The 25,396-nt window shown below is 42.1% G+C and overlaps 1 protein-coding gene across 3 annotated transcripts in view; it reads right to left on the reverse strand.

Annotated features, from left to right (window-relative positions):
* Positions 1-5,308: 5,308 nt before the first annotated feature.
* MCM9 (minichromosome maintenance 9 homologous recombination repair factor) overlaps positions 5,309-25,396 on the reverse strand; it is a 73,962-nt gene continuing 53,874 nt past the window's right edge. Inside the window, exons 9-13 of one of the 3 annotated variants that reach the window (XM_066248476.1) lie at positions 17,060-17,262; positions 16,252-16,455; positions 14,727-14,809; positions 13,867-14,012; positions 5,309-9,522 (exon numbers count right to left, since the gene is read on the reverse strand). In XM_066248476.1, coding sequence (XP_066104573.1) covers positions 8,076-9,522; positions 13,867-14,012; positions 14,727-14,809; positions 16,252-16,455; positions 17,060-17,262 — 2,083 coding nt within the window. In that variant the 3' untranslated portion in view covers positions 5,309-8,075. Of the gene's footprint in view, positions 9,523-13,866; positions 14,013-14,726; positions 14,810-16,206; positions 16,456-17,059; positions 17,263-22,902; positions 22,965-25,396 lie in introns of those variants that run through there. The other 2 variants (XM_066248475.1, XM_066248477.1) reach the window with 2 other exon arrangements.

A 25,396-nucleotide genomic window follows, 5' to 3' on the forward strand; every position in this document is an offset into this window, starting at 1 on the left:
CCAGAAGCTTGCTCTCTCTAGGTTCCTGAGATTAGCATTAGAGAGGAGAGCAGAGAAAGGCCACGTGGAGGAGGAGGCCAGGAGAAGCAGCCAAGATGGTGGAGTGCTAAAGGAGAAGCCAGTTTGTGTAGAGTTTGTGCAGAGAGAAGGAGATGGGGAACAGAGATGAATAAAGTCTGGTGAGCTAGAAACCTTTGATTCTAGGAAACTCAGAGAAGTCAGTAGCTTTCTGAGGGCTGAATGAGTGGGTTTTGGAGCCCAGTGTGTGTTTTTACTTGCCTGCCGGGTGCAAGCTAGGATTAAAGATGATGGCCCACCAGTTATTGGCCCCGTTGTTCCATTACCAACTATCCGAATCCAATGTGAACCTGCATGGGCCAGGCGGCTGTGATGGTGGCCGCGCCTACTGGCTTTACAGTTCCCTCCTTAAGTTCAAATGCAGGAAAGAAGCTGCAAAATTGCTCTCTATCCAGAGCATCAGAGCGCTTGCTCCCCAGCATGTGCCATCAGTTTGGCTGAAATAAACTCTTAAAAATTCTCTACAGGTTTGGCAGTCTTATGCCGACAAGTTCATCCTTCCACCTACGTATCAAAAAATGCTTAAAAAAAGAACTAGCACATACTAAGAAATCTAAATATTGGAGATAACTTTTGTCCTTTATCAATTGATATTTTAATAGAGAAATAAAAAATGAGGGTAGAAAAAATATATATTCCAGATTTTAATCCTTTCAAATAAGTATGTTAAAGATTTTTTAAAATCACTTAAATGTTTGAGGCTTTTCCTCATTTGTAAAATGGGATATCACCTGAATTATGAATATTACTTGTGAAAATGAAGTGTTCTCATGCATTGTTTTGAAAACTAAGCACTAAAAAATGTTTCTAAAAAACTTTAAGCCTGTTTTAATGTTTTTGGAAAAATGTATTATAATATCTACATATCTAATTATAATGAAATTAGTTTTATTGCTTTTGTAACCTTCAGCATATGATATTAGCAAGAAAAATGACTGGACAGAGCCAGGCAGGCACCTCTCCATTCAAGGATGGATTGTGTTATGCAGATACTTTATTTTTCCATCTTTCCTAGGTCTGAAGGATAAGGTCTACACACAGGTGTCTTTTATGGCCCAGGCAACAGGGCCATTCCCCACTAACTTTGAGTCCCCTTTGACATGCTAGGTCCTTCAAGGCAGCTTTGAGTTCCCCTTTGTAAAAAGCAGTTTAATCCCACAAATATGATAAAATAGGATCCCTAAAGATCAATAGTACATTAATCATCAAGCTAAAATTATTCTGGGCTACCCATAATTCTAAAAAAGATTAAAGTAGATCTGTAACACATGTGTTTTCCTCTCATCAGGATCTAGTCCCTGGTTTGCTGGCAGTGATAAAGTTGAAGATTGGAAAATGTTAAAATGTATCTCAACTGCAGAGATTATTCCTAAATTATATTTCAGAGTAATATTCTTCACATACTCCCATCTAAGTATTTCTAAACACTATGATGTAGTTATGGTGAGCAATTTATGCACAGGAAAATGGATGCCTGAAACCCAGCCAGACAATGAACAGCCCCCTCTGGGGCCTGTAATATAAGCTGCTCTTCCATCACTGCCAGAGTGGCTGGCAATCCTGAAAACAGCTGGTCGCTGTCAGGTCAGGCATTTACACGGCTTCCTTAGGAAAGATGACCCAAGTGCCTTTAGAGGCATGCTCTCGCAACTCAGGAACTGACAGACACACAAAGGTTGTGAAAGTATAGAACCTATAATCAAAATACTTGTGAAGACTTAGGTGTGATAGATGCCAATCGCTGCCTCCCACCGCACACTCTTGAGGCTCTGGCTGCAGTTTGTACAAGGTGGCCACTTGCCCCCTCAGGCCGCTCCCACTTTTCCTCTTGGACCAAGGAGAACACAGAGCCTGAATCCGTAAGATGAAGGTGAGTGCGTTACCTGGAAGGGTCGGAGAAAGGCGCAGCTGGAGCCAGACCCCAGAGCAAATCAGAAGTCACAAGGTACCTGGAGCAGAGAAGCCTTGAGTAAGCACATAAAGCAGGACCCTGGAGAGGGACAGCAAATGGGAGTAACTCACCAAGAGAGGCAATGACAGGGACCTTGAGGACGCTGGGAGAGGCTGAGAGAACCTTCCAGTTCCAGGGCCATGTAGCCTGGTTAGACTTCCTTTCCTGCCCTTAATGAGACTCCCTGATGTACCCTTAGAGAAAACTCACTTTTATTTCAGCTAGCCTGCAAGGTTTTCCTTTTTTTGTAACTCAAGAATACCTGGCTCAAAGAGAGGGCAGGAGTGCCCTCAAGGCTTATGAGGTGACCCCGGCAACTGAACCAGCTGTTCACCCAGCTGTTCCACTGCACTGCCTTTATTTATACTCAACTAACCTGTGATCACAGGGCAGCTGAGCTACTGAGGAAAGCTTCACAGACCTTTCAGATTCATTTAGGCCCAAGTACACACTTGCATGCAAACATACAGACACCTCTAATATTTGCTGACTGATGTTAGGAAAGCACTGCTATCTACTAATACCTTCACCATATTATCAATATAATCACATGGTTGTTCTTTTCCCATCTGTAACAACCTTTCTTCTTACAATTGCTTTTATATCTACCAAAAATTAAAATTTGAAGTTACCAATCAGAGTATAGATTCATCAGCATGGTTTTCTCAGATGTCAACTTTAATGATGAAGAATGTTGCATTAAATATCTTTAAATCTAAAACAAACAAACAAACAAAAGCCTGACTCAGAAATGCCTAATCCTCTGCTTTTACAGACAAGCTCACTGAAGATACTAAGGTCACACTGCAGTCAGTGATCATTTAGTTCTAGAACACAATTTGCCCAATTCTGAGGTTTGCTTTGCTACTCAATCTCCTTTATGCATCAGCACACACTGAAAAATTTGGATCAGAAATATTAAGCAACCTATTTCAACACTGGTTTGTTGTACTATGAAAATCCAAAGTTAGATGGTCCTGGCTGGTTGGCTCAGTGGTAGAGCATTGGCCCAGCATGTGGAAGTCCTGGGTTCAATTCCCAGTCAGGGCACACAGGAGAAACTATCTGCTTCTCCACACCTCCCCCTTGTCTCTCTTTCTCTCCCACTCCTGCAGCCATGGCTTGAATGGTTCCACGCAAGTTGGCCCTGGGCACTGAGGATGGCTTCATGGCCTCACCTCAGGAGCTAAAAATAGCTTGGTTGCTGAGCAACAGAGCAGCGGCCCCAGATGGGTAGAGCATCATCTGGTAGGGGGCTTGCCAGGTAGTTCCCAGTCAAGGTGCATGCAGGAGTCTGTCTCTCTGCCTCCCCACCTTTCACTTAATTAAAAAAAAAATCCTAAATTAGACCAAGTTTGTCCTACAAAAAAACGCATCTGCTTCAAATGCTTGCTTTCTGGTAGTTCAACTTGGCCAAGGTTTAAGGTTCCAACCAAACATAAATAGCCTAAAAACCATCTGTGCTCACAAGATAAATATCTTACACCCTACTTCTTGGTAAGCCAGAGTATATATCCTATTTCCGCTCCTGGCTTACGTTGAATGTTTACATACATCAATTTCGTTAAGTCTAATTTAACATTTTTAAGTTCACGTCTACAAATATTACTGTTAGACATATTTTTTTAAATCTTGAAGAGGGGAGACAGCAGAACTATAAGAACTGAGGAGGGTATCATAGGGGGCAGTTACCACAGCTTCCTGTGTCTGTCCTCTGACAGGATGTGTTTTCTGTATAACTCTGGGTGACAGCAAGGGGAAGGGGATGGGTACTGGCCCCCCACATACCTGAGGCACTATACTACCTGCAGGATGGGACACAAATAGCAAATCCCATAGTGGAACGAGAATTAATGTGAGCCAGGGGCCTTCTTTGATCTTTCTTAAATGTTAAAAATATGGAAAGCAGACACGAGATGTTATTCTGAACACAGGAATATGCCTTGGCCTCGTGTTCCACATTATGAGTTTGTTAAATTTGGAATTAGGTTGTTTGATAAGCTGCATCTGAAAGATTAGCCTGGCTCCAGGGTGGACTAGAGTGACTAGTCCTGTGACTAGACTCTCAGGGTAGGCTGGTCGGAACCCCCCAATGTTATGTGTCCACTGGCTAAAAACAAGCTCTAGGGATCCTCCTTGAGGTTGATCTGAGATTTTCCCTAGAATTAGTTTTCCAGTAATTCTACCAGCTAGGCAAGCTTAGCCCTTGGGAAAGACAGAAAAATCAAGTACAGTATATACATAAAGAATGTGTAGGCCCTGGCCGGTTGGCTCATTGGTAGAGCATCGGCCTGGCGTGCAGGAGTCCCGGGTTCGATTCCCAGCCAAGGGCACACAGGAGAAGCGCCCATCTGCTTCTCCACCCCTCCCCCTCTCCTTCCTCTCTGTCTCTCTCTTCTCCTCCCACAGCCAAGGCTCCATTGGAGCAAAGTTGGCCTGGGCACTGAGGATGGCTCCATGGCCTCTGCCTCAGGCACTAGAATGGCTCTGGTTGCAACAGAGCAACGCCCCGGATGGGCAGAGCATCATCCCCTGGTGGGCATGCCAGGTGGATCCCAGTCAGGCGCATGCAAGAGTCTGTCTGACTGCCTCCCCGTTTCCAACTTCAGAAAAATACACACACAAAAAAAGAATGTGTAGGTTTGCTGGAATTAAAATTTATTAACCAAGAAGAGATCCCCATTATTAAAGTTTTGGTATACCCTCAGGAAGAGTTTCAAGTTTTGTTGAAGTCAGCCAGAGTTAAATATCCCAGAATAATATGCTTGTTTTGTCTATGTGTTTAAGAAACACTAAACATTACAATAATAAAATCCCTATTATAAATTTTAGTACATTTCTTTTAGTGTCAGAAAACTTAATTCTTTATATAGTTATAACAGAAGTAAATATCTGGTTTGGTCCTTTCACAAAGAAAATTACTTATAGCTTTTATTATGTTTAAATAATTTTACATTATTAAAACGTTTTCAAGGAGTCCACTGGCCTGAAACATATTCTGATATGTTGATTCAGAATTGTTATTTTTATACTTACCTTTACTGACCAGATATAGGAAGGACTTCTGAGACTATACATATTTTCCCTGAGACACCTATGTGCTACATTAAATTCCATGTAAGAGAAAGTATTAGTTGTTGTGAAATCACATAATTTGGCCTCTACCACCATTAGCCTCTAAAGGAAATACAGTGCCTCAGAGGTAGCTGATTCTATGATTCGAGACAGGGAAAAGTATCAAACCAGGTTTGCAACATGCTGTGTTTTTGGATAGCATGGATGCTTTTAGAAATGTCAGTCATAAAAGAACATTGATGTCAACACACAGGGACTTCCTATTGACAAAGTTGTAAGACTTTGAGCATCAAACACAAGCACAGCAAGGTAATCATAATGCAAAAGTAGGCTGTGACACAAGTTTAACTTTTTGGTTAAGAAAGGGAGTGTTCACACTGAATATATTAGTACTTCTAATAATTTTGTCAGTTTAGAATATTTACCTATACAGGCAGTCCCTGGGTTACGAATGAGGTAGGTTCTGTTAAGTTTGTTCTTAAGCTGAATTTGTATGGAAGTTGGAACAGGTACATTTACCTATTAAATGCAACTTAAGATATTTATTTTTACCTTCCTGTGCATATAAATAGTTAGACATTTTCAAACCTATAGAACCTATCTTGTTTGTAACCTGGGGACTGCCTGTATAGTTATTTTATCTGGGTAAGCACTGAGAAATGAACACATGAAACTTGTAACTTGGCAAAATAATCTTGGCAGAAATTACAAAAATAAAAAATAGATTGGCTTTATTAGTACAAATAATAATATATGTGGTGAATGCAAATAACTGAGAAAAAGGTGACATGTTGGTCATATACAGTAACTAAGGGAGATAATTCAACACTATATTAAAATATGAATTGCTCAATGTCCTAAAGAAACAAGTTAACTGCCTAAACCAAATCCCTCATTACTAAGAAATAAAAGTTCCAGGATCAAGGCCCTGGCCGGTTGGCTCAGCGGTAGAGCGTCGGCCTGGCTTGCGGGGGGACCCGGGTTTGATTCCCGGCCAAGGCACATAGGAGAGGCGCCCATTTGCTTCTCCACCCCCCCTTCTTCCTCTCTGTCTCTCTCTTCCCCTCCCACAGCCAAGGCTCCATTGGAGCAAAGATGGCTGGGGCGCTAGGGATGGCTCCTTGGCCTCTGCCCCAGGCGCTAGAGTGGCTCTGGTCGTGGCAGAGCAACGCCCCGGAGGGGCAGAGCATCGCCCCCTGGAGGGCAGAGCTTCGCCCCTGGTGGGCGTGCTGGGTGGATCCCGGTTGGGCGCATGCGGGAGTCTGTCTGACTGTCTCTCCCCGTTTCCAGCTTCAGAAAAATACAAAAAAAAAAAAAAAAGTTCCAGGATCAAGATTCTCAATAAGAAATATAACCATTTTGAATTATAAAAAAGAACAAATCAAAATACCCTAAATGATAAATCAGTAGGTTAGAGGATGTCATCATTACTGCAAAGACACCAAGTTTCAAAGACAAAAATTTATAAGAAAAGGAAGTAAAAATGTACCATAAAGAACAAAACAAAAGAGTCAGCTCAACCGTGGCTCATGTTTGAATTACCCTGGTCCACACAATTAGACCAAGTCCAGGCCAACAGATAACTGGTCAAAACCCAGATACTTTTCCTTTAGTTCCAGCAAAAATACTGAAACCCAGAAAAGTCCTAATACTGAAAGATTAGGACTATATCACATTAAGAATCATACTACAGTAGGAAGTCATTAAGTATGTACAGAAATAAATTATTCAAACCACAGTCTTGATGTTTTAAAAAAGGTTTAAGTGAATGTTCAATAATAAATTTTATTACTGCTTATACATGACGTTCATCAGCTGTTTAAGGTTTTTAAAGATTTTAAAAGACTCATCCATACTAAATCTGTATTCCCTGCTTAAAATTCTTCAGAAAATTTAATTAATTTGGAATTAATGTTTAAATAAAAGCTCAAGAGAAATTGGGGTTCCTAGTTCTTTCAGTATAAATTTAATGAAATGATCATTAAACAAAAGTACATACAGTTTTGGGGGTTCTTCATTTCTAAAAGTCCCTCAGACAATGAAAGAATATTATTTTTTTTAACAAATCCATACTTCAGAAGATAAATCTGGATTAATTATCGATTCCTAGGGCCCCTGCTAGAATCCAGAGAAGAGGGATTTTAAAGGACTTGAGAAAGACAAGGCTTGAGTTCTCGGTTACTACCAAACACAGCCGTTTGCTTGGTTTTAAAGACCAGTGAGTCCTAACAACAGGAATCACATTTCCAGATTAACTACTTAGGTTGACGCCATGGTACATGATTGAGACTACTGCATACCCTCTCCTTTCAACTACAGGATGTAAATCATGTTGAAGAGAAGTCCCAAAAGATAAAAACTCAAAAGGTCAGTACTTTAGAAAGCTACTTTTAGACCAGTTACCAGATCTTTAGGAATACAATGAAATTGTGAGGATGTCTCTCAAAGAAAGAAAAGCATTAATCACCTTTAATCTTACACATAATAAACACAAAAACAATATTAGAAAAATCATGATTTTGGAAAATAATAATAAATATTCACCACACTGAGAACATATCATATATTTTTTTTAAAAAAGGAAAAAGTAGAAGAGTGCATCTATCTTGCTAGCTCTCTGAGCACTACCTTCCTGACATTTGCTCCTGAATGACTGAAGGAAGAAATCCTGGGAAGACTCACCCCTTAAAAACCACAAACAGAAACATCTTCGGGAATGCAAGTACTCCAACCACAAAATTATGCAGTGTCAACTAATCCAAGCACTGCTAACATACTGACCTACATTAATAAAACAACTTTTTGCATCATGAAGATAAACCTGAAATTACAAAACCTGATGGGGAGCTGGCATTCAGAATGGTACTCAGTGTGGCCAGCGGTTCTGTGCATATATAAACACCATGCTGATATGCTGACGGTGCTGTGTTAAGATGGGGAGGATGCAGTTTGACCAACAAACTTTTCATGATTATGGCTTTTTTCTCATTTCTTCATCCCAATCAAAATCTAGTGCTTCGTCTTCTAGTTCTGGTAAAGTGAAGAGAGATTTTTTGGAAAGATAGAAGCTCTCAGTGGACCCCTCCAGCTGAAAAGTTTTCCTTTTCCTGCAGAGCACCGGGGCCGTGGTGGTGGGAGGAGGGCTGGGGCCTCTCTTGCCCCCGGGCTTACTTTCAGGAGGCAGGGCAGCCGAGTTGTATTCGGAAGAGGGAGCAAAGGAGAAGTTGGCCAGTCTGGCTAACGTGCCAGCATGAACCTTGGTGCTTTTATTACTGCACGAAAGCTCTTCCTTTTTGTCTGTCTCACAAGGAAGACGCAAGGGCCCAGTCTCATTCCGAGGCTCAGGCTGAGAAACTGTCCTTCCAGCGGCCTGTTCCCTTTCCTCTCTAGGTCCGGCTTCCTCTGGTGGCTGCGGTGACCCCTCCACTGCCTTCCCCTGCGGCTGGTCTGAGCTGCCCTTTCCTGAGGCAGAGGGCGACTCTCCTGGACTCCTCACAGGCACAGCTACTTCTCCTCCTGGCCCGTGCTGGGGAATTTTCGGACTCTGAACTGCTGTGTCGGTTGTGCCAGGGCATACCCGGCTGTGGTCGTCAGGGCAGTGGGTCAGTTTTAACTTCCGTTTGAAAGTAAATTTTGTCAGTTTGGCCACAGGGGGACTCTCAGGGTCAGGCTCTTCCACCGGGGGGAGGGGTTTCTGTCTCTTTCCTCTGGGAGTTGCCAGCGTTCTTTCTGGGTTACACACAGGTCTGGATGGAGCAGGAGAAGGGCAGGAGGGCTGGGCAGGTGCCCGGGCGGGACTTCTGCACAGTGCCCGCGCCCTCGCCCTGCGCAGCCTGTGCAGCTCCCTGGGGACGTGATGAGTCAGCACGGAGTCTGGCTCCCCAGCAGGGCCCGCTGTTTCAGAAGCCACTGCTGCCTTTTTTTCCTGTTTACCCTCAACACTCTCTGGCCTCAATGGAGCTGCTGTTTCTGGTGGTGCTGGAAGCTGTCCAGTTTCCAGTATGCTCCTTTGGTCTGGCTCACTCTTTTCCTTACCATGAGACTTGCTGGATTTTTTCAAAGCCATTTCCCCCCCATGTGCTTTGCAACCAGGAGACACAGGAATAGTGTTTTTAGGTTCAAGCTGATGAGCTGCTATGAAGTCAAACCAATTCAAACTGTCGTCTCCGCTGTCCTTGTGCTTAGCTGAATGTTTTCTGCTCACGGACCTGTCAGGCCCCAGGTGGGGTGCGGGGTCGCGGCGCGGGCTCCCCCTGGCACTGCCTGCCGCAGGAGAGGGATGTATACCACAGCTCACTTCTTGCTGTGTTGATGTTCTGAATTGGGAGTTTTCCCCGGGATCCTTCACTGAGGATCCCGGAGTAGCCTCTGCTTCCAGTGTCCCTGGTTGGGACTGGTACAAACTCTGCTTCTGCAACCTGGCGCAGAAATAAGGAAAACATGTATTAAAGGGAAGGAAATTTGCTTTGCCCTTGTAATTTCTTTAGCATCTGAGATGCCATCAAAGGGTTGAGCCCAACACAATTCTAACACCAAATAGTCTCTAAGAACAGCAAGAGGGAATTATCCTTTTCATCAGAACAGAGTTTAAATGACCCGATAATCATTCTAATTTAACCTTGAACTGAATTAAAATAAGGAATACTGTATAAAGTAGTGAGTTTATTTACATTTTCCTTCTCCCTCAAATCCATTTAATTCATTTAAGATTGTTTGGAAGTCAAGGTAAAATGCTCAGTCTTACATCTCATGTTACATACGTAATTACTACAAGTCAGACTTTTAGATATTTGCACAGCTTACTGCTGATCAAGAAAGTGGCTCCAACTGCTTAGCAGCTGGTTTGCAGATCAGAACCAACGTGAAAAACTAGAAATTATGATCTCTCATATCTCCTTACGTAGCTGAGGTACTGAATTTTAGTGCATCTAAAAGGTCACCTTTTCATGAGTGCAGACTGTGATTCCTCTGTTCCCATGGCTCCCCCATTCACATTCGTGGCAGGCCTTCCCAGATAGCTGTGACATGTTCCTGCAAAGCCCAGCCATGTGTCAAGTGTGTTCTGGGCAGCTACTCTACCCATCAACTTGATACAGAGTCGAAATCTACTGACCCTCCCTGAATGAAGAGTCTGGTCAGTAACATCCATTTTAAATCCTATGCCTATTAGAAACAGAATTAATGCCAGGGGCTCAATTTCTAATAGAGATTGTAGATTCTCAAAAGAAAGTCCTTTAGAAACAACCTAGAAATGCCATTTCAGCATAAGAGGCAACATGACCCTGCTTCCATGTACTAACCCTGAAAATAAGTTATACAGAAAAGCAGATGAAAAAAAATTATTCTAAAAATATGTGATCACAGAAAAATAGAAGAAAATGCATTAAATATAACTTTTTTTTTTTTTGGTGACAGAGACAGAGAAAGGGACAGACAGGGACAGACAGACAGGAAGGGAGAGAGATAAGAAGCATCAATTCTTTGTTATGGCACCTTAGTTGTTCATTGATTGCTTTCTCATATGTGCCTTGACCAGGGGGTTACAGCAGACCGAGTGACCCCTTGCTCAAGCCAGCGACCCTGGGTTCAAGCTGGTGAGCCTTGCTCAAACCAGATGAGCCTGCGCTCAAGCCAGCAACCTCAGGGTTTTGAACCTGGTTCCTCTGCGTCCCAGTCCAATGCTCTATCCACTGCGCCACCGCTTGATCAGGCAAGGTAAATTTAAATATATTAAAATATTAATGGTAGATCTCTTTGGGAAATAAGTTTACAGTATATGTGATTTTTTGTTTTATTAATTCATTACTATTACTTCTGAAAATATTCTATAAAGAACATAAATTACCTGTTATAATCAGAAAAATAACCCAAACATTTTATTGTAAAAATAGGTGATATCCTCACATAGATTTGGAAACATCAATATTGTAAATTCATGTTCCTTGTAGTCACAACCAACCAATCAGACAAACAAAAAAACCAAATAGCTCTCAAAATTACTACTATCTACCATACTTCAGCAGCAAATTAAGGTCAAGGACATTAGTGATTATTAAATCTCCATAACAGTGTCCTAAAAGATAGGAAATTTTCAGGGGTAGAATGATTTAGCCCACTATTTTAGTCTAATCCAGACTTTGGGAATTGAATTTTCCCCCATCATAAAATGTCTGCAGTTTTATTATAACTTCCAAGAAGACATCATTCTTGTACTGAGTGGGTAGAATGGCCATCATCTGAGGCAGATGTCACTAAAAGCATGTTCCAGAAGAAAAGTGTGATAAAAATACACATGGTTTTATGATGGATATGTGATCTTCTTAAGGAAAAGAGAACTCTTTACTAAGGAGCAAAAATCCACTCGGGGTTTTCTCGCTGCTGAGATCAGCTTTAGACCGTGTTCTAGAGGTAACTCACTTTCATTTGCAGGGCTCTGCCATTGTTTCTTTGAGGATTAATACCACCTGAGCCTCTGCATTACAAAGAAATACCAGAAGAAAAGAACATTTTAGGGCCGAATCCTATGGTTTAGGTCCTCACCTATACTCTCTCTCTCTTTTTTTTTTTCCTTGCAGGGAAGTGATTTTGAATTTAAGTCCAATTGCTACTTTTCCACTAGATAACACTGATTCTGAGCCTCACATTCCTTCCCTTCCTGAATCTGGTGTGTCTGTGGCAGCCAAAATGATCTGTTTCCGGTCAGTCGAAATGAGCAGTGTCTCCAAAAGCCAAGCCAAACCCAGGGCAGGCTGGGCGGGATCTGCTGCACCAAACTGCAAAACCAAAGGACAGATCAGATCTTAACACCATGCTCTGTCTGGGTCATTAGAGAACCAGGAGATAAACAGGAAGGGGGCTGACTTTATACAAAGTGCAAGTGACCACACGCTGGTAGTAGGACAAGGCCAGCCCCGCCCTTCCCAGGAAGAGAATGCTGCTGGATAAGGAAGGGGTGAGTGAATAGGAGAGAGTGCCAGGAAAAGAATTCTCAAGGTTTTACTTAAGACAGTCAACTATCCCATCGTGGGCCCCGCATTCTCATCTGCTCCACTTCCACAGGCTCCAGTCACCAGACCCACATTTTCAGATAAAATGGATAACCAGGCCTGGTCAGTTATTCAGCCACTCCACTGGTCATGAAGATACTCAGAGGAATACACTTGCATTCCTCATTCTTGCTTCGCAGGCACAGACTCAAAGTCTAGGTTTTTAGAAGCTCATTTATTTAGGGACATGCGAACATTAAATTTCAGGCAGCAATTCTTTATGTAATGCATTTGTCATGTCCCTTCCCACATGTCCACATTTTAGCAAGTCCTTAGAAAGGTGAGTTTTGAAATACTGCTTTCGTCATTACTGAGTAGGATTACCCTGTAAGGATGATTTTCCTCTTTAACATAAAATACATCATTCTCACTGGAGATTTTTTAAGTCTTACTGTTAAATATGTAAATTTTAAATGTCTTAAAATTTGGGCACACCGGAAAGAAAGGCTGCTGCTAAGGAACCAGGAGGGCCTTTCCCAGCCAAAGGTGAGCACTAGCTAGCTCTCAGCTGCCCAGCACACTAGCGTAGGCTGGCCTCAAACCAGTCTGAACCCAGTCTCCTCCCTGTGAAATCCTTTCACCAGGGCTATAGAAGGACTAATGGTCAAATATTTATTATGCTTGGAAGAAAGTTTTAAAAACAATAAGAATACAATTAAAATATTAATAAACACTAAGATTCTTTATGTAAGCTCCATGCCACATAGCCTCTCCTGGTGAGGAAAAATAATATTGCCAAGTAGATATTTTGTGTTTGGGTCTGGTCTGGATAGATCACTCCTGGCGTCCAACTTCCTCTTTGAATGGCACTGCTCCATTTTGTACAGTGAGCCAAGGAAGGAGACGAGAAGTGGTGGTAGCAAACATGATAAAGCCCGTTCACCAAGGTGTCTTAATTCCACAGCAATTGTGCATGTTAGGAGTGAGCTGTAGGTAGCTTACCTGGGTGCTCCTCATGTAACTGAGACCCAGTGTTAGAAGTTTCACTATATATAGTAAATTTATACATAGTTTGTGACATCAAGAATCGGCAGTGTACTCCATGAGGTTCATCAAACCAGTAAGTCAGGAAAATGTGGCTTTGGAAGGGGATCTACAAGGATAGCAGCCATCAATTCCCCCATTCTCAGCATGTCTGTGCCACCTCAACAGGTTGATCCATTTCCCTTTATTCTGCCTATGAGAGCGTGTAACTTGCTCTGACCTATAGAACATGGCAGAAGTGGTGCTGCTCTAGGTCCAGCCCAGCCCGTAAGAGGCCTGGTGGCTCCCACTCTTGCTGTGCTGGAGTCCTAACCTACCATGGCAGAATTCTGACTACCCTGTAGTAGAGAGAGCCCAGCCAGCCCCAGTCATTTAAGCCACCCCAGTGAAGACACCACACATGTGATGGAAGCCGTCTTGGATGTGCCAATTCCAGCTGAGCTCCCAGTGAAATGCAAGTATACGAGTAACCCCAGCTGACACTATGTGGAGTAGAGAGATAGGCCATCCCCATGAGCCCTCCTGAATTTCTGACTCCCAGAAAAGTGAGCCCTAGAATGGGAGTGGTGTCTCCTTTTTTAAGACACTGAGTTTCAGGATAGCTAATTATAGATAATTGACAAAACCCCTACAGATCGCACAAATTTTCCACTTAGCTCATACTTCCTTTGTTTCACTAAAGGTCAAATAAAGATTTCCCACTAGATGCCTTTCATGGTTCTCTTTCCTCACCTTTCAAGTCTTCTTAGCTCTTCACTCAAGAGGTCGTGCAGCTCCAGTTTTTCCAGAATAAGTTCGCATTGCCTCTGGTACTGCTCCAGAGGGTTCTCCGGAAAGGAAGTGTGGAGTGCGTTCACACCTCCCAGCAGTGCACCTCCCTGAAGGGGCAGAAATGAAAAATAGCAGGCAGAGTCACGAGGCCAGCCTGCAGAGAGGAAGAGCATACTAGGAACCACTGAGCCCAGATGGCTAAGACAAGCTCTCCACACCCCCAACTTGAAATTTGAATCACCTGGGAACCTTTTTCAAATTTCAATAGTCTTTCCCTCCTGTTCTTGGTGGCCGGCATTGCTCTAGGAAGCCACACTCTCACTAGTGGTACCATGAGTATCCCTCGGGTGTGTTAAGTTGAAGGATTGAGACCCACCACTTAGAAACCAATGGGCAAAAGCATGCTACTGACGCAGAGAATGTTTCCATGACATTGTTTTTTCTCCTTTTAAATGGTTTGCTTTGGCTATATTTCCAGAAATTATTAAGTCTAAAACATGATAATTTTAATAAATTCTTTTTTTTAATTAAAAAAAATTTTTTTTTAAGATTAAAAAAAAAATTTATTCATTATAGAGAGGGGGGAGAGAGAGTGAGTGAGAGAGAGAGTGAAGGGGGAGGAGCAGGAAGCATCAACTCCCATATGTGCCTTGACCAGGCAAGCCCAGGGTTTTTTGAACCGGCAACCTCAGTGTTTCCAGGTTGATGCTTTATCCACTACGCCACCACAGGTCAGGCCTAATAAATTCTGATATACTATAAATTATCTTTTATTTAATGCTTGTAATTACTGTTCAAATATTAGTACAAAATGTTCTTACCTGCATTGAGGACTCCATTACGGACACCACTGTGATAGCGTCTTCCAGGGTCACAGTGTTCCGAAACATCAGGCGAGCATGAGCTAAGAAAGTAAGATGCACTTAAAATTATAAAGATAGTCATTTTTATAATAAAATAAATATTTGAAATAAGTGTAATACTCTACTGGATCCCCTTCCAAAAACTGTATATTATGAATGAACTACTAATAACAAATTAATTTTACCAGACCAAGCACAAAAGTCTAAGTTCATCTGACTTTAAGGCTGTTCCTCTAATAAAGGGCCCAATCCTTCTGCACAGCCTACGCAATTCTTTGCATTTACATGAAAAAGTACTCTGGGCTCCAGCAAAGGAAGCGGCTTTATAAGCATATATTTAATATTCAACAATTTTTAATCCTCATTTTCTAGTCTGTTATGGAAATACATAAAATTAAACTCATTTTTCATCTGGTACTTTTATCTGTGAGTTCAAAACTATCAAACTCGTGAGTGTAAAATTTGAGTATTTCTTGCCCTAATATTAGCTATAAATCCTTAAAGAAGTAAAGTGTACCTGTTTTTTTTTTTTCTTTTGTATTTTTCTGAAGTTGGGAATGGGGAGGCAGTCAGACAGACTCCCGCATGCGCCTGACCGGGATCCACCCAGCACGCCCACCAGGGGGCAATGCTCTGCCCATCTGGGGCGTTGCTCTGTTGCAACCAGAGCCACTCTAGCGCCTGAGGCAGAGGCCACAGAGCCATCCTCAGCACCCGGGCCAACCCTGCTCCAATGGAGCCTTGGCTGCGGGAGGGGAAGAGAGAGACAGAGGAAGGAGGGGGGGAGGGGGGGAGAAGCAGATGGGTGCTTCTCCTGTTTGCCCTGCCCGGGAATCAAACTCAGGACTCCTGCATGCCAGGCCGATGCTCTACCACTGAGCCAACTGGCCAGGGCCTAAAGTGTACCTGTTTTATAGAACTTTTAATTAAGCATATATTATGTCATCATATGGTACAGTCAGTTCCTGTGAATTTATCTGAATTAAACAGGGCAAAATGTAAAAGCCAATGTTAGGAAAAAAGTCTCCAGATGCATGCTAGCTATAAGTCTGCATGTCCCTCTCATACCTGAGGGATGGGATATGGCATGGCACTATTAATTTGGTGTTATTATGTTAATGGTGGGTTGCTAGATAGGAAACAATTCCAAACAGGCAGTATCTCACCCAAAATGCTAACAGACTCCACTGAGGAACAAAACCTCAGTAAATAAAGTGTTCTAAATGAATGATGTGTTAAGTTAGAGGAAGTCCTGAGATATCACAGAGTCCTCTTTCTTAATGACACAATAGTTCACTCAACACCCATAAATGCCCCCAGAAGAGTCAAGGTTTCACAGTTCAGAACTTTCACTTTAATAAACAACAGTGAGCACCTCAGAGTAGGGGTTACTCTTCTTTATCTTTGAATTCATGGTGCCAACCCCCATGCCTTGTACCTACTGGGTACCCAATAAAAAATTCATTTGTTGAACGAAAGAAACCTTCTGCTAATCGTATCAAGCTTTCCAACAGGCGGATGGTGGTCCGGGCAGCGTTCCGGGAACCGCTCTGCCTCTGCATCTGGTAGTAGCGGAGAAGAACCTGATTGCCCACGTCAGACAGTGTGGGCTGAAGATTCCGAATGAGGCAGAAGTAGGTTTTCATCTTTTCCATGCTCCAGAGCTTCTCTGATTTGCTTGGGTAGCCTGTTATACATCAGGTGTTGGGTCAGTCATTTTTAAGAACAGGCAAGTCTCATTTTAAAGGTTTTGATAAAAATTTATACTCATTTAATAAAAGATAAATTAGTGGCTATTGAAATCTGGACCTGTCTCTGCATAGCATATAGTTTTAGAACAAAATCTTAGGATCTAAGCTTAATAAAATATGCTTCCTACAGAGGTTAAAATTACTCAGAATAACTTTGGTCTACAGTATTAAATAATACTTCAATAAATCAAATTTAACTTAAAGAGAAAACTATATTTAGATTTCTCTTTCATAACTCAGTCCAGTTTTTTTACATGTAAGAAGTGAGTAATAATTATATATTGTAAGACTGCCCAGTTTCATTATGGGAAACATACCCACCACTCTGATCTCATCAATGGACAGAGGAAGGCCCTTCACCTTCTGCTTATCATTCCTGGCTCCCTCACTGGCTCTTCTCACAGATTCCAGTCTAAGCATCTCTCCATTGCCCATTAGGTAAAACACCTTGGGTATTTATTTAATTTTCTTCCACAAGAATTTCATTTGGTTATGTCTACTTTTTTTCTTTGTCAATTTGAATAATTTGTCTCCACGTACCTTTGTTTTCCAAGATAAAGGAGGAAATGATCCGATCCCAGTCTTCATTCTTGGTATCAAGCAAAACCAGGATCAGGTCAAATCGACTTAAGAGTGGGCTGCCCAGGGCAATGTTCACAGACACAGACTCGTGAGGGTCATACTGGCCTTTGGGGTTAGTTGCTGCCAGGATGGTTGTCCTTGTGTTCAGCTTGCACACAAGGCTACAAAAGAGAAGGTACAACCCACTGACTACTGAGATTCAAATAAAGAACAAGATTAAGCTTGTTAATAAAAGGGGCTGCTCCTGCACCTTGAAAATCTAGAGAAACGCATGTGAAAGGGAATGTGGACTGAAACAAGGAGGTCCTTCGTGACATGTGGACTTCATATATAAATATTCGTGGGAAAGGTGGAAGTGGAGGGTGAGGGTTGTTTTGGAGAATCATGAGTGGTTGGAGCAAAAACTTTGCGTGTTAACTTTGTCTTTATTTATCTAAATGTGAAAGAAAAATAGAGTGATAGAGGGAGAGGAGAAGACAGGGAGAAAAAGAAGCAGGGCAAATCAGGAAAAACAAAGGCTGATAAGCCTCAGGCATTTGAGGTGCAACAGGGAAGGGCAGATTGAAGGGGACTGGGAGTGGTGGGGGGTTAGACGGGAAGGACCGTGGATGGACACACAGAGGAGACGAGGGCAGTGATGCAGAAAGGGGCACACAAGTCCTAAACGGAGCAGTAGCAGGACAGGTATGGATATGCTATAGCTTAGATACTGTTTTTAAACTTATTAATGACGGGCAAGTCCTCAAGATAATATGGCATATTCATTGACAATGACAAATGTAAAATTTTTCCTCTATAAATCTGTATGATCTGCAGTTGATGACTGCTCTTAATTATAGCGGCATGTCTACCTCTCAGCAGTCATAGTCTTGTGGCATCAGCCAACATGTGTTCCATGTTAATCCCTGATCTATTTCCAGTTAGCTCTAGCAATTACCTCATGGCCTAAGACTGAAGACGTTTAAGAATCTGAATTTGTGATAAATGGCACAAGAAGACACCCATTAAAGGAGAAAAAGACTAATAAGGCACTTTCACTGAAAATGAAATCCCCTTTTAAGAATATTACCGAACGGGAAAAATTCTGAACTGACAGTCCACATCTTATAACTCATGTGCCAAAACGGTTTATAAAGGCAGAATCTAGTTTGCCATTAAAAAAATATAGTAAATGGTTCCGAACTCATTCCACAAAAGTATTTAATCAATATTAAAATGAGGCTTATTTGCATTTATTATAAAAAAAGAATATTGCTGCAATATGGGCAATGAAACAAAATATAATTGCTTATGAAAAGTTTCTTTAAAAAATTATTTTCAGTATAAGGTAAAATTAATTGATTGTTCTTCCTCTCTGGTCAACACATATTTATAAGCCATTTTCTGTGTGCAAAGGACTGTACTGAGAATTCAGAAAGGTATACAGCAGGTCTCTGCCTCCAACGTGTTCCCAGTAGATCTGCTGGAGGCCGCGGCGCGGCCCTGCCCTGCCCCTGGAAGACAGAACTGTGCACCGCTGGTTGTACCAGCACTGCCACCAGCAAAGAGAAACTTCTGTGCAGACTCCTGGGCATCTGTAAGGTATCTGATCTTAAAGAGGTCCACAGCCTGACCAGGTGGTGGCGCAGTGGATAGAGCATCGGAATGGGATGCGGAGGACCCAAGTTCGAGACCCTGAGGTCGCCAGCTTGAGCGCGGGTTCATCTGGTTTGAGCAAAGCTCACCAGCTTGGACCCAAGGTCGCTGGCTCCAGCAAGGGGTCACTCAGTCTGCTGTAGCCCCACAGTCAAGGCACATGTGAGAAAGCAATCAATGCCTAACTAAGGTGTCGCAACAAAAAACTGATGATTGATGCTTCTCATCTCTTTCCATTCCTGTCTGTCTGTCCCTGTCTATCCCTCTCTCTGACTCTCTGTCTCGGTAAAAAAAAAAAAAAAAAAAAGAAAGAAAAGTCCATGGGTGACAAGGAAAATGAACTGGCAAAAGAGAAAGAAGGTAGTTAATTATTCCTGAGGTAACTGAAGAAAAGAAAAGAGAGAAAGAGAGAGAAAGAGAAGAGAATAAGCTGAAGGAAGGGGGCTATGGAAGAATTCTATGTGAAGTAAAACGGCTGCCTGAGGAATAGTCAGAAGTGCCAGCGATGAAAAATAGAGGGGTGGGCATGGGAGCGGAAACTGTGTGGGGTGATAAGTCAGCAGCTGTCTGTTGCAAAGAAAGAGGATGGGGACAGTGCCAAGAGGGACAGAGTGGCCTCCAGTCATTTGAAAGCAGGGAAGACAGTATATATAAGCCTGGTGGTTGCAGATCTATGATATAAACATTACTACACTCAAAACTGAATGAGGCTTTTGACAACACAGATACAAAGACACAGTCTATTCCTAAGTACTTTGTGCACAGCAGTGGCTCACTAAATAATTACTGCGTGAATAAACTTACATATTAGTGTAAGATAATGGTTGTTTTTCCAATCCAATATGAACTCCACTTTCTTCAATAATAAAATAATAATAATAATAATGCAGCCTTGGCATTATTAAACATTGTCTCGATGCACCAAGCTTACAAGTTTCATCCTCCGTCAAGGCACATACAAAAATCAACTAATGAATGTATAAATAAGTGAAACAACAAATCAATCTTTCTTTCTCTTTTTAAAAATAAATCAATCAAAAAATAAATAATAAAGATATCTACCATATAGGTAATACTACACACCAGGACAGGCTTTATGTATACATAGTATCCCTTATTTACACAACCACCAAAAGGCAAAAAAAAATTTTTTTTTTTTTTACAGAGACAGAGCAAGAGTCAGAGAGAAGGACAGACAGGGACAGACAGACAGGAACGGAGAGAGATGAGAAGCATCAATCGTCAGTTTTTCATTGTGACACCATAGTTGTTCACTGATTGCTTTCTCACCTGTGCCTTGACCGTGGGCCGTCAGGTCAGCAGACCAAGTAACTCCTTGCTCAAGCCAGCGACCTTGGATTCAAACTGGTGAGCTCCGCTCACACCAGATGAGCCCACACTGAAACTGGCAACCTCGGGGTCTCAAACCTGGGCCCTCCACATCCCAGTCCAACGCTCTATCCACTGCACCACTGCCTGGTCAGGCCCAAAAGGCAGATATTAACACCAACTTAGACATTAAGGAAGCTAGAATTCTAGAGATGTTAATAACTTCCTCAAGGATACAGAGAGCAAGCAGCAGAGCTGAGATTCAAAGCCAGATCTGCCTAGCTCCAAAACCGATGTCTTGCATCTCCAGGCTGCTGCCCTGATGGGAGACATTTTAGATAAACAGTTCTTGCAGTCCTAAAGATTCTGCCTGGTATTTTAGGCATGTGTTTACTTACTTTATTATTTTCTTATTAACTTTGATCTTCCTTGAGGGACTGTCACTTATTGTTATAATGCTCATACTACCTGTCACATATTAAATGCTTAATAAACATGCACTAAAATAAATGACAAATAAAAAATAAACATTTACTTAGTTCAGTATTTCTAAAATTCAGAGTCACTTTATATTCACAGGCTTCAACAGTCATAAGATAACCATGCTAATACATGTATTTTTCAGTTAACTTGGGAGTGAAACCATTCAAGATTCTCAAAAAGCTACTTTTCCATTTTTAATCTACATAAGTTTACTTTCCTATAAACACAGTAGTAACTTTTCTAAACCTTGTACAGTTAGGTTACATAAATTATTTTTAGCATTATAGTTCCTCCAGAAAGTGCCCTTGCTGTGACAGTCTCTTATTACATCCTTTACAGGGTGATCCCCACCTTCACTCATGGCCTTAATGACCTACATTCCACCACTTCCCAGTTTAGCTCTACACTGTGGCAGTGGCTGCTGTATGTTCACCAAACCTCCTTTCCTTTTCCTTTGGGAACAGAGCAGGTTATATTCGCGATCCCCCTTCACAGTTAAGTAGGGCTGTAATACTAAGTCTAGCCAAAAGAGTGGAGGTAAAAGAATCTATGCTACTTTAAGGTCAGCCAACCAGCCTTTGCAACCATCAAATTCACAGAAACAGAAAGTAGTAGCATGGTGGTTTTCAGAGACTGGGAAAGGTGCAAATGGGGAGCTGCTGTTTAATGGGTATAGTTTCAGTGTTGCATGATGGAAAACGCTCTGAAAATTGGTGGCAAAATAATGTGACTAGCCTTAACACTAATGAACTATACACTTAGAAATAATTAGGATGGTAGATTTTATGTTGTGTGTTTTTTAACCATAGTTTAAAAAAACTAATAAAGGTTGTTATGGACTGGATGTCTGTGTCCCACCGAAATTCATTATGCTGAAGCCCTAACCACCAATATGATGATATTATGAGTTGGACCTTAGACAGGTAATTAGGTTTGGATGAGGTCATGAGGGTGAAGCCCCCATAACGGGATTAATATCCTCATAAAAAGAAGAAGAGAGACCATAGCTCACTCTCTCCACACTCACGCATGAGGAGAGGCCGTGCGAGCCCATGGTCAGAAGGCAGTGGTCATAAAAAAGGAACACACTATTGACACACTCAACAAACTGGATGAGCCTTACAAACATTATCTCACGTGAAAGTTGTCAGATACAAAACATCACATCTTGTATGATCCTTTTTACATAAAATGTCCAGAATAGGCAAATCCATGGAGACAGAAAGTAGAATAGTAGCTGCCAGGGACACGGGAGGCAGGGGAGATGGGGAATGCAGGGAATGAGGGGTGGCGGCTAAGGGGGACAGGATTTCTCTTTGGGGTGATGACAACATTCAGGAATTAGATAGTAGTGACAGTTGCACACTCTGAATATACTAAAATCCATGAAATTTAAAAGGGTGGGTTTGTGTGGTATGTGAACTATATCTCAAAGCCGTCATGAGAAAAAGAGGCAACACTAAAAATAAATGGTATGTTTGTAAAACAAACAAAAACAATCTCTGTTCCCCTAAAGAGGAGCATGAAAAAATGGGGGTAAAAACCCCAGAAACCTATATGAAATAACACATTAATGATATTCTCACAATCCATTACATATTTATACTTTTTGGTCATCTTAAATGCTAGCTAGGTACACACACCCTCCTCTCTTTTTAACAGGGTTGATAAAGTTTCAAATTAGGCCCTGGCCGGTTGGCTCAGTGGTAGAGCGTCGGCCTGGCGTGCGGAAGTCCCGGGTTCGATTCCCAGCCAGGGCACACAGGAGAGGCGCCCATCTGCTTCTCCACCCTCCGCCTCTCCTTCCTCTCTGTCTCTCTCTTCCCCTCCTGCAGCCGAGGCTCCATTGGAGCAAAAGATGGCCTGGGCGCTGGGGATGGTTCTTTGGCCTCTGCCCCAGGAGTTAGAGTGGCTCTGGATGCAACAGAGCGACACCCAGGATGGGCAGAGCATCGCCCCCTGGTGGGCGTGCCGGGTTGATCCCGGTCGGGCGCATGCGGGAGTCTGTCTGACTGCCTACCTGTTTCCAGCTTCAGAAAAATGCAAAAAAATAAATAAATAAAAAAGTTGACAAATTACCTTTCATGTCTAGACTGACTCAATGAGTGGTAACAGGAAATTCACAGCATTGGGAATAAGAAAGGGGAAAAGGGAGAAATACTCATATGTATCATCCGGGAACAACAGAAAACTCTCACACTGCTTGATCTGAACTTAACTTACATTTTCACATGTTGGTGGCACTTTTGGATGCCCTTGAGGAAGGATTCTCACATTCCACAGCCCCTACAGCCCCTGGGGGTCAGAGCCCTCTCAGAGGCTGGGTAGGAGGGCTGCTTCCCTCTTCTCCCGGCCTTCCCCCTTAGCCTGAGGCTAGTTTGTGACAGACGCCACCGAGACACAGCTTCACAAGATCCTGGGAGGAAGGAGCAGACAGGGTGCCTGAGTGGGCAGCAATCTTCCCCAGAGTTGTGGCTCCTAAGCCTGCCCTTCAACAATACAGATTCCCAGGTCTCACTTCCGAGACTCTATCAGTAGCCCTGGTATGGACTAGAGAACTGAAGATGAGCTGAGGGGGGATAGATGCTGTGGTTCTTCTTTTTTTTAGAGAGAGAGAGAAAGAAAGGGGTAAGGGAGGAGCGGGAAGCATCAACTTATAGTAGTTGCTTCTCATATGTGCCTTGACTGGGAAAGCATGGGGTTTTGAACCAGCAACCTAAGCATTCCAGATTGATGCTTTATCTACTGTGCCACCACAGGTCAGGCTCCGTGGTTCTTCTATGGCTGTTAGAATTACAGTGTATAATAAATGTTAGTTGGCTCCAGCCGGATAGCTCAGTTAGAACATTGTTTCGAAACAGAGGTTGCCAGTTCAATCCCCCGTTGAGGCACATACAGAAAGAGATCGATGTTCCTGTCTCTCTCTCCTCTCTCTCATCCTCTCTCTAAAACCAATAAAACGAACATTTAAAAATAAATGAATGAATGTTTGTTGTCTGTCTCGCTACAAGGTTGTGAACATCTTAAGAACAAAGGCCTGTCCTTTCATCTTTGTGGTGTCAGTAGCTAGCAGAGAGAGTGACACTGCTTAGTACTCAGGCACCTTTATTGAGCAAAACAATAAATTGCCATCGTGCTGTTTTTAAATTTTAGACTATACTTTTTACCTAGGCATGTGAGTATAATTTAGCAGAAGCAAATATGTAATTTCAATGTCAAATTTTCTCCTAAGGAGTGTCCTCAGCAAATACTGAAGGTGTCCTGTATTATTTAAGAATCTACTGATCTACTGGCCTTGACGAGATGACATCCCAGTTAACTTTGAGAAGAAAGAACCTTGCAAATCATAAACCATTATCTTTCCCAAATCATTCTTTAGCTCAGCACTCTACAGTCTTGAACACCATCATCACAGAAGCTCTCAAATGGCCTCACAGTCGTGTGGCCTTGCGTACTGCTACAGAGCAGGTGCAGGGACGGGTTTGTAGTTTAAAGAGAGAGGTAATTCAAATACTGATACCGGCTTTAAGCTCATATCATAGCATTTGCTTCTTGGTTTCCTTTTCTATTTCGTTAAGCAGCCAGGACAAATGAAGGTATTAAAACCCCAAATTTTAAAAATGGTTTCAGATTTAAGTAACATAAGCAAAGAACAACAAAATTATCGACCTTCTCAAATTTGTACCGATTCAGTAAGACCTATGTTTTAGTTAATGATTCTATTAAGTTACATTTTAGTGAACTCTAGGCATCCTGAGTTTTAGCATTTTTTTCTATTCTGAGTAGCCATAACAAGCTTTCACACTGAAAAAATCATATATTGATGGGTCCCTCCCAGCCTCCTGTACATCTGCACAGTGATCGTATGCCTTATGATATGACCATGTCCTTGCAGGCCTAGGTCCACCACCTGAATAAAGTTTCACCTCTATTCAAAACGCAGTTTGCATAGAACAATTAAGTGCATGGTTCCTGTTTTTTTCAATGAACTCTCTAATTCTGTGTAGTGTACATAAAATGCCACATAAAAAAAATCTCTGAGAATTCCTGCAGCCTTGGAGGCCAGCCAGATATTCTGAGTCAGTGGTTCACACTACTATCCTTAGGGAGATTATAATTCAAATCAAAGTCCTTTACAAATCAATTAGACTTTAGTCAATTGAGACATGTGGAAGAGAAAGAGAAAACAAAAGCAAATATTTTCAAGAGATTGTGTGAGTGATATTGCAAGGTATCAAAAACCTCAAAGAGAAACCTGAAGTGGTCCTAGAGGGTGATGGCTCAATGAAAGACTCTTGAGGTTTTAGGGTAGAGAAGCCTCTCTACTGCTGGTCAAAGAAAGAGAAGTCTTTCAGCTGGGGAGTGAGAAGCAGGTAAGGTGTTTCAAGGGTAAAATTCAGAGGCTTTATTTTATTTTGGTAGAATACATAAGTACTCTTTTTCAACTTAGCTCTTCTTACCTGCTACTAATGAACATCTTGATATGCTTTATGGCTTGAGAGACATTTTCTCAAGAGTTTTGCATCTGGCAATTAACTGTATACTTTACATCAATAAAATTAAAAGGCTTCTAGTTAGGGTAAATGAATTTAATATTCTGAAAACTATTAGCTAAAAAATTAGATGAGCTAGTGTTGGGAGGCAGACTCACTTTTCTCCAGCTGTGGGGCGGCACGCAGTGAGCGTGCGGCACATGAACACACGAGTAAAGGGGGACTGGAGGGGGTTTTCACTGCTTCCCACCGCCGCGCCAAGGACAGACGGAACTGTTGACTGAGGGTACCTGTAATTGCTGGCCCAGAGCAGAAACAACACGGACTATTCTTGTACTTTTCTCTAAGTAATACT

This window comes from Saccopteryx bilineata, chromosome 12 (genome assembly GCF_036850765.1).
Source record: "Saccopteryx bilineata isolate mSacBil1 chromosome 12, mSacBil1_pri_phased_curated, whole genome shotgun sequence".
Classification (NCBI taxonomy): Eukaryota; Metazoa; Chordata; class Mammalia; order Chiroptera; family Emballonuridae; genus Saccopteryx; species Saccopteryx bilineata.